This window comes from Curcuma longa, unplaced genomic scaffold (assembly GCF_044706935.1).
Source record: "Curcuma longa cultivar G26 ecotype Majalengka, Jawa Barat unplaced genomic scaffold, ITB_CL_G26_1.1 contig_21556, whole genome shotgun sequence".
Taxonomy (NCBI): domain Eukaryota; kingdom Viridiplantae; phylum Streptophyta; class Magnoliopsida; order Zingiberales; family Zingiberaceae; genus Curcuma; species Curcuma longa.
The window spans coordinates 22,042-32,022 of NW_027431677.1; the positions used below are offsets into that span (position 1 = coordinate 22,042).

General features: G+C 33.3%; 1 protein-coding gene across 1 annotated transcript in view; it reads right to left on the reverse strand.

The window, feature by feature from the left end:
• The window catches only part of LOC141817688 (LRR receptor-like serine/threonine-protein kinase FEI 1), a gene marked incomplete at its 3' end in the record, with an annotated part of 30,554 nt that extends 20,864 nt beyond the window's left edge, over nucleotides 1–9,690 (reverse strand). The window contains exons 1-5 of the mRNA XM_074705324.1: nucleotides 9,393–9,690; nucleotides 6,461–6,622; nucleotides 6,246–6,381; nucleotides 2,708–2,779; nucleotides 2,552–2,623 (exon numbers count right to left, since the gene is read on the reverse strand). Coding sequence (XP_074561425.1) covers nucleotides 2,552–2,623; nucleotides 2,708–2,779; nucleotides 6,246–6,381; nucleotides 6,461–6,551 — 371 coding nt within the window. The remainder of the gene's footprint in view (nucleotides 1–2,551; nucleotides 2,624–2,707; nucleotides 2,780–6,245; nucleotides 6,382–6,460; nucleotides 6,623–9,392) is intronic.
• Between the last annotated feature and the right edge of the window lie 291 nt (nucleotides 9,691–9,981).

A 9,981-nucleotide genomic window follows, 5' to 3' on the forward strand; every position in this document is an offset into this window, starting at 1 on the left:
AAGGATTCATGACTCTGGTGATTTTTGCAAACCCAATCATAAAATGTAGCAAAACATGCTACAAGTATTAGCAAACGCATTTGCTTGATGGCAGAGTGACCCTTGCCTTTGAATCTCTAGAATGCAGCATATAGAGCTTAAATTATAGACATCTCAGTAAAGTTGTGGCCCTAAGGGTCAAGATATTCTCTTCCAAACTTGTTTGATATGCACACAGCTTAATCACTACCTTAGTTTCCAAATTATCTCAACTACCATGTAGAGACGTGAAAAGAGGATTACTTTTCTTCTTTTTTTGCCTACAACATAAATATTCATCAAACGCATGGATTTAAATTTGCAGGTAATAGATGCCTCTCAAAAAGATAGATATAAAACCATTTTAAATGGTATCGAATATACTAGCATTATGATTTTTGTCTTCACTAAGGTATAAGTATCATTTTCTACTAGAGTTTCCATCCTCACTGAAAAGGAACAATTTCAGTATTATATTGCGCCAACAATTGACATGCTTCGACACACTTCCAAGTGGTTTGAAATCATGAGTTTTAATCTTATAATCTCTTCCATATGTTACCAGCAAATATAAGCTTATAGCAATCAGAAGGTCAATTTGATTAAAATTTTGGAACAACTTATAAAATTATAATAAGCATTTTAACTAGTAATAAAATCTTCTTAATACCAAACTTAGTGTTGTGCATCAGACAGGAACTTTGATTCTTGCAGATCCTACTTCACTTAATTCCATAATTTTTCAAGACTCGTATTGAATAATGCACCTAATGCATTTGGTATTAGAATTGGAATGTCCATGTGTTCATAAATATTCCTGATGGACCAGAGTTGGACTTTGACTAGCACAATTGGAACTAAAATAGGTACACAGGAAATGGACTTATTGATTTCTCTGACTCTGGAGTCACTCTTCTATACCAGTGCACTGGTAGGTGCTCCTCTTCCTCTCCACTCCACAATTGTAGGATGAGTTATGGTAAAAAGATCTTCCTATATAACCGATATTGCTTGTCGGTGATTCTCTTCTCCCCACCCTTTATAGGGTTACATTTTTCCATGTGATAAACGGATGGAAATAAAGAATGTCATGGGAAGAGAATCTGATTTAAGATAGCAGGTCTTGCCTCAGTTGATACAATTAAAACCATGTCAACATGGGCTAACACAATTACATGAGCCAAGATAGTCCGAGACTAAGAGCACTGTTCAGAAATTAAAATAATATGTTTTGGACATTTCAACTGTGCTAACCATATTAATTGAGACTTCAAACCATGTTTCAAATATAATTAAGCTACAAAAAGAATGACTTACAGAAAATGTCTTATCTTAGATAATTTGCTCTATAATTCTTTAAGGACCAAGTTCATAATTAGACATAGAAGATTTACTGACAATTAAAAGTCTATAAGAACCCTATTAAAAGCTTTTCCACTAAATTAATTCAATAGACCCCTTTATTACTTTGGGATTTAGTGACACAAATTTCAAAGAATTTTAGCACTTCTGAGTATTTACCAGAAGGATAGAATGGATACTTATTCAATATTTAGGTTTAATTGGTATAGAATGGATACTTATTCAATATTCAGGTTTAATTGGTTGTGCAAAACCTTTAATTTTGATAATTGGGCTATGAAATTGACCATAGCAATCTAGGGAAAAAAATCTTTCCCACATAATTACATAAATTTGACCGCCACCCATTAACTGCTCAACTTGTCAAAGTAACTACTAGTTTGGCGTGTTGAGATTATAACTACTTGTACATAAGGATCCATATTAATCCTAGTCCTGATAATTGGGCTATGAAATTAACCATAGCAATCTAGGAAACATTTTCCCACATAATTACATAAATTTGACTGCCACACATTAACTTGGCTCATGTAGTCTAAGTAACTACAGTTTGGAGTGTTGAGATCACAACTGCTATACTTGTGAATAAGAATCCATATTCATCCTAGTCCTGATAATTGGGCAATTTCATAGTCCAATTATAGAACTTTTAATTTTGATAATTGGGCTATGAAATTAACCATAGCAACTTAGGAAAATCTTTCCCACAAGATTACATAAATTTGACTGTCACACATTAACTTGGCTCAACTAGTCTTGAAGTAACTACTAGTTTGGAGTGTTGAGATCATTACTACTCTACTTGTACTTAAGGATCCAAATTCATCCTAGTCCTGACGAACTCAGATTCAGTAACTACTCCATTGAGCTTTCACGATCACTAAAATTAAGAACTATATCAGTCAAAGAAAGTCAACTCCTTTATTTCATGTTAGTTCAATCAAGATCAATTATCTTTGGTTAGAAAGGATTTCATCAGATGTCACTTAAGATCACATAGTAATTTATCATAATTGAACTTACCCTTGAAAACACACATTTTATACATGGTAACATTATAGAAACACTTAGAACTTCTGAAGAAAGCAAAGAGCATTGACAGTAAGAGAAACCACAATAAACTGACACATAACAAAAAGAAAATTATGCATGTAAGATAATAAATGATTACAGATATTGTAGTTCTCTGCAATTTCCTAGCTCTGGAGGGATGACACCATACAAACTGTTGTCATGCAAAGCTCTACAAGAAATAGGATTGGAAGTAAATGCAAGGTAATTAAAGCAACACGAATTAAAAAATCATGACCCAGTGCAAAATACTTACAGGAACTTTAAATGATTGAGCTTCCCAATTTCCGGTGATATTGAACCAATCAACTTGTGATAGGCAAGCCTTCTGAAACAAATAACAGAAAGTTATAGTCAAGTAGCAGCCACCTCTAACACCTGTTAGATTAGACAAAATGAAAATCAGGCAGACCTAATAACCAATGAAAAGCACAATCAAGTTGGTGAAGATTGATAACTCCATAGATGAAATGTCACTTTAGACAAGAGGCAACAAGAAGCCAGTCATACCCCTCAATAGGCATTCTATTATATATCAGGTTGAGGATGTTATTCACCCTTTTAAGATGAAAAGCAATAATAAGATTTCTACAAACAAGTAAATTGTCATGAAAGGAGTATAATCAAATAAGTTCAAATTTAGAAATCAAAGTTAAGCTAAGCAAAATTAGGCCTGCAAATAATAATATGTTTAACATTACTTGGAGATTTTTTTTGAATTTTATTCAACAGAGAGAGGTTGGTGAAGTTATTCGTTGAGATAGAGATTGGGTAGTTAAAATGGACTTCTAGGGTATTGTATGATTGCCATGTGCCCCTCAAGCTAAAAGAATATTTTATAAGGCAAAAATACTATCAACTACCAATATGCTTTATGGATCATGTTTACAATTGAAACAATCACACAAAGCAAGCAAGGATTGTTCCGTGTGGTTATTTTAGTCTATGGTTAAAATGGTACAATTTTAGTGATGGATACAGCAAGTGAGGATTTTAAAGAATTGTATGAGTTCTATCCTATGATTGTCTTCCAAAACATTTAGCATGCTTACCTCTAAATCTATGCTACAGCAATAAGAAAATAAATTGAATTAAATTTTGTAGCAACAAGTTACAAAAATATAATAAGCATATTAACTAATGATTATATCTTACTAATACCAAAATGAATATCATGTATTCAGTAAGTGTATTGGTCTTTATAGCATCGTAATGCAATAAACCTCATAATTTTTCAAAATCCAATTTAAATAATGCTTCCAGGACACAAATAATGTTGCAGCTAAACTAATTTTTCCACATGTCCACCAATAAATATTGGTTAATGACTAATAGTTGAACTTAGATGGGAAGAACGAGAACTAAAGCAGGCACTAATCCACAATATAAATACATTTTGATTCTTTGATTCAAGTGTTACTCTTCTTAGTGTTGTGAGTCCTCTACTTGGTGTTTATCCTCTTCCCCTCATTTTTTTTATAGTGTTTCATCACCTCCTTATAACACGAAGATGTAATTGAAGGATGAGTCATTGATAGGGAGCCTTCTCTCGATTGGTACCATTGAAGTTATGTAGGAATGTGCAAATATATATTTGTTCCAACACGTCATTAATATTGGTCGATGGAAGGAATGACATGTTTTGGCTGCTCCATGACAAAAAGTTACTACGTAAGTCATGATTGTCAAAATCAATGTATCAAGATTGCACAATAAGATTGGTAACATCAGAAATGACAAAAAAAAATCCCCAAACAAAACAAAACAAAAAATTCATGTATGAGATGACAATAAATGTTTATGAATTCAATGAAGGATGCATATTATATGTCATTAAACACTATATTTATTAATAATTCAATAAATAATTAAATAAGAAAATTCTAATATTAAATATTAAATGGATTAATAATATATACTATGCTCACATAATATTGATATTATCATATTAATAGAGTAATATTATCATAATAAATTAATGTTATCATATTAATACATTATTATCTGACTAATAATTACAAAAATATTATTTAATAAAATTATATTAAAGAAGTGTTTTAATAATAATAAATTACTAGGATACAAATTATTAACAATATCTGGTGAGGACTTGTGTTAAAGGTTAAAACCATGATCCAAAGGCAGTGACTCTCATGTGCTCGTTCTTTAGATCCCAACTAGGCTCAACAAAAATTAGCTAGATTAAGTGAAGTTTTCAAATAAACTTGACTTGATCATATTTCAATTGATGTCCTTCACTACAAATTAGTTCAACTAATTTCCGCTTTTTAATTCTTTGAATCTCCCTTAGTTGCTTGATTTTCAACAAAAGATAAAAAATGGCCGTTTTCTGATCCAATATAACTAAATTGATCCATATCACGATTACTTGATTTTAACAATCATCATAGCAAAGATGACCATGTTGAGATAGATAGTATCAGTCACTAAGATATATCAAATTGAGGATAGTATCATCAGCGAGTGTTTAGTTATTGCCTCGGCCCTCAATTGATAACAAATGAGTGTGAATAAGTTAACATCAACATTCAAAGATAATGTAGAAGAAGTTGAATCCATGATGAAGGGGTTAGAAAGATAATAAGGGGTCATAACAAAATTTACTTGAGTAAAAAGTATGCCCTTCAATAAATGGTTTAAGCATTCCGTATCAGATAAATTTTAGGTTGGTGCGAGTAGTTAGTAAGGCTTAGAAGATTGAACTACCACTAACTTGGATTTATTTCAGGCTAGTGGTTGTGGAAGTAAACGTAGTCCTAGGCTCCAAGGCTTGATGAGGTATTTCAATTGGAAATGGTTTTCTTTTGTACAAACTTCTCCATTGGTTGGATCTAGGTGTCAAACATATTGGATAAGAAAATTAGGGCACTGACAACGATATGAAATCTTAACAGGAGAAATGTGAATCCCCAGTTTCATCCCACAAAGGAAGTTGTGAGCTAATGAAGGGATCCATATGGATTAGATGAGGGAACAACAATTAACTTAAATTTAGGGATCTTGTGTGGTTAGGTCTATCTTGTTAATGAGCCCATTCTCATTTGAACAGTTTTTATATCAGTAAACAATCATCTTCTCAAGAATCATTTGTTTATTGGTACAGATTGTCAAATAGTAGATGTGTTGATTTACAATAAGTTTGGATTTGGAATTAGACATGTATGGACCAGCCAAATTGTCAAATACAATTTTGTTATGTTACACGAACTCGAATGTAAGTATCTGATACAGGCATTGATCTAGTAGTTCGACACAACTGTTTCCTAAAGTTTTTACTAGCAAACAACAGATATTGTGGTATTATTCTCGAAATGTTAATGCCAAAGTGTCCAACACAGGAACCTAGTGGAGTAGATGCCAAGTAATGACTTTGTTACAATTGATAGAAACACACTAGTATCATCCTGATCAATCATAATAGTTCTTGTCATCAAAACTTGACTCGAGTGCTTACTAATGGCAATACACCAGGAATTTACCAAAATCTGCCAGGATTTATAGAATAGGAATCAGTTGTGATACACAGAATCAGTGTCATAATAGTTAAGAGAACTATCTGGCCCATTAGAAGATTGTAAGGAAGGTTATGGGATTTTAACTGGTTGACCAAGATCAAACCATCTGAAGCTGCTCCAAAAGTAAAACTGTCCGAACATAATTGGGATCAGGCAAACACATAGATTACACTAACAGAAAATACATCACAAAAGAAAAGAGAAGTATACAGTTCAAAAAATTCTTAAACCTTCAATGTTTTTCCAACATTTACTTACACATGTGTAACTCTCTTAGTATTAGAATCACATGTTACACCTTTCCAACTACAAGGATCAGGATCTTCTTGTCTCCAATTCATAAAAACACCATCTGAACCAACAATAGCTGTCTTGATGCTAAGCAAAACCTCACCTGTAAAGATTTTCAGCTCAAACAATTAGGTTAAGTAAGAGAAGCAAAGTGTGGCAGTCTAAAAAAAACCACCCCGTACCATCTGGAGTTATTGTATTACTCATACTCATGCAAACTAGAGTTGTCAAAACGCAGAGAAGCCACTGATATTTCATTGGAAATTGGCCCATCGAAGTGCTCCTTAAGCATAATGAGCCTACATCAAACTATAAGTTCCTCATCTGCTCCATGAAGAACACAACTGCATTTGATGATAAAAGATATAATCAACAAGACTACAGATAACAACAGAGAAAAAGCAAGAAAATGCATTAAGAATAATCATAAACAACATTATCAAGGATCTTGATGGATGAACAAGCAAATAAATACTAGACTCATCAATTTGCAACTGAATAAAAAGAGCATACACAGATTATTTCACCCCTTTTTCTAAAAAATGAAGTGAAGGTCTCCGACAATGTGAATTACTTGCCAGCTGTAGCTACAGATATCAGGCTAACAACAAAATCAAACCAATAATCCCAAAAAGAGGCCTTTTGTGAATTGTCCCATAGGTGTGAGGCGCCCAAAAGCACATAGGTGCTATGGGACCTATGGTGCATGACGTAAGGTGGGGTGCACGCCTTACCGAAATAAGGCACTCTGAATATAAATTTTTACAATTCAAACATATATAGAAAATTTCTGCCAAAATATTTTACTAACAAAACTATAGTCCATAAAATATCAAACAATAATGTAAATATAAAATTCACTAGCAAATAAATATATTATGCGCATAATTCAAATTTTTTTAAAAAAAATCAAATATCTAAATCATCAAAATCTTCATCATCTTCCTCACTCATATCACCAAATGTTTCATTTGTATAGCTGAATCTTCATTAGTTTCCTCAAGATCGATTTCTTCCTCCTCTCACAAGGCGCACACTTAAGGTGCACAGGCGCAAGAGGCTCGCCTGGCTACGCCTTGTGCCTAGGCGTAGCCAAGCGAGAGCCTTTAATAACAATAAATAAGTTCCTCAAAAGGAAATTCACATTGAAAAAATATATATGGCCTTTGACTTCAATCAAGTAACTAAACATCTAAAAGGAAATTTGGCATGAGAAGAATCACTGCTAGGATCAAAAAGAGATAGACAATCTTCAGAATTTAAATCATTGAATCAGATTAAATCTATTTAGAATTATCGATGGTTATTTTCCCAAAATTAAAATCTATTTAAAAATAAAAATAAATACACTAAAATAAGATGAAATGAGGAATTTAACTTGGAAGGTTAAGCAATAGAACCATAGAGGGTAAATGAAATTTGCATAGGTCTTATGCCATTAGCATTTTGCATTTCCAGTTATAAATTATCTGACATTTTAGCAAAATGAAAATTTAATAATTTGCTTAAAGAATCACACTGATCTGCACATAATTGTTATCATTTTCAATGTTCATAAGGTTCAACCATCAGCACACAGAAAGAATCTGTTTTAAGCAAGACTGTTATCATCACTTTTCTACTGCTAGATGAGACAAATCAATCTAGTGTACAATGGAGAATATATTTTCCTGATCTTGAAACTCTTGATTGATAAAATCAATATAAATATTAGTATTAGAAATCAAAACACTTTACTATAATCGTAGAAAAAGTTAACAAAAATAATAAAATTAAAAATTGTTAAATATCAACAATTCTAAAATATTATGATTAATCATATTGATAATAAAAGAGTGAATAACAGTATTACTATTACTATTAAAAATAGTTGGATTTATAATAATATAAATAAAAATGTAACAAGGTATTATGAAACTTAGCTTGTTATAAATAAACACAACTTTATTTGTTATAAATAAACACAACTTTATGACTGAAGACTTGTTTGGAAATTTTGTTAGTTGATCACTGGAGATGCCAAATTATGCGACAATTTCATTGTATGGGAATTGTGGCAATCAAAGTGGCAATCAATCTCTATGACTTTGATCTCTATGATAATGTGGCAATCAATCTCTATGGTATTTTCTCATGGGAATTGTGGCTATAGGAATGACAGCTTAACTGTAACGGTATAGATTCATTGGCTCCCAAATAAGCCCACATGTAGCTAGGGTTTTAATCTTATATTCTGCATATATACTCAATCTAGCTATGGTAGTCTATTGCTTATGATAGTCTACTGCTTAGTCTTATTAAAAATCAAATTACTTCTCATGTGAATCTTCTGTCCATGGGGAAACTTACACATCAGCATCAATGTATCTCACAATCTGAAAATGACAGGAGACCTTTTCTTGAAGTATTATTTAGGTACAAAAGAACTATAACATCGAGCCTAAAGAAACTAATTGATAATGCTCATTGCTAGAGGAATTGTTTTCTACAGAATTTTCCAATATCCATATTAAATAAAGGGCATTTGCTATTGGAATTGTTTTTTCTCTATGTCTATAATTAGATCGTTAATTGTGCTTTCTCTAAATCACAATTAGTGTAGCCTACATTATCGAATAACTTGATCAATTGGCTACAAAAACCAACTTTCAACACCATAAACCTTATGCCTTCAGATTTCCATCTTTTTTTTCAACATGATTGGTATATCCCTTCTGATGATAATTCTGCATAAACAAAAGTAGTATTCGACCCATCTTTGAAGGATCCATCTCTTATATTTCTTACAGAACCATATTCAAGAAAATTGGCATACACGACACAAAATAATAATAATTGCTTTACACTATCCTTGAGCTTCAGTTCAGTATCATTGGTTCATCAGAAGTGGGCTAAGCAGACAAAATGAGATGGTAAGATCCTGAACACTCAATTTGCTTTTTTGATGGAAATGTTCACCTACCCGATGTGGGATCAACTAGTAGGAATCACTAGTTAACGCCAGGAACAATCTCAAATCTGGATCGTTATAGAAAGTTAACATTCACTTTCCATAACGATCAGATGCAGCTTTTTACAGTAAATTTTTAGCAAAGATGAGGTAAAACGTCTTACCATCATCAAGTGCCGACAAAATTTCCAAAGTAACCTAATGCTTATTTATTTATTAGCCAAATTCCACCCGGAGCTGGGAATCCGAAGCTCATGAGAGCATCTGGAGCCAGTGGAGGTCGGAACAAAGAGACAAAGCTTGATGCCGGCGGTCGCTCGGAGATCCGTCGAAGATCTCGCCTGAGCGGCGAAAAGAGGGTAAATAGGTGGTCACCTTGCGGCGATCCAAGCGCGACGAAGACGGCGATCTTTCCTAATCTGCCGCCGCAGCGCCGAATCCCGGACCCAGCCAATGTCGGCGGTAGAGTGAGAGAGAGAGAGAGAGAGAGAGCCGAGTGAGTGTGGGATGGTAGCCAGCTGGGTGGGTCGCGGTATTATTCTGGAACTTTATTGAAAAAAAAATAAACCTGCAGAAAATGGCAGAAATTAGGGCGAGCGAACGGTGGATTTGTTCCCGCATGTGTGTTTTACGTACGGAACAATGATCACGGCCGCCCGTCTTTCGGGAAGCGATATAATTGTGGGGAAATAAATATGGAAAAGAAAGGGAAATAACAGTTGGCTTTGGTGAGATAGACTGGTGGTCGATTGG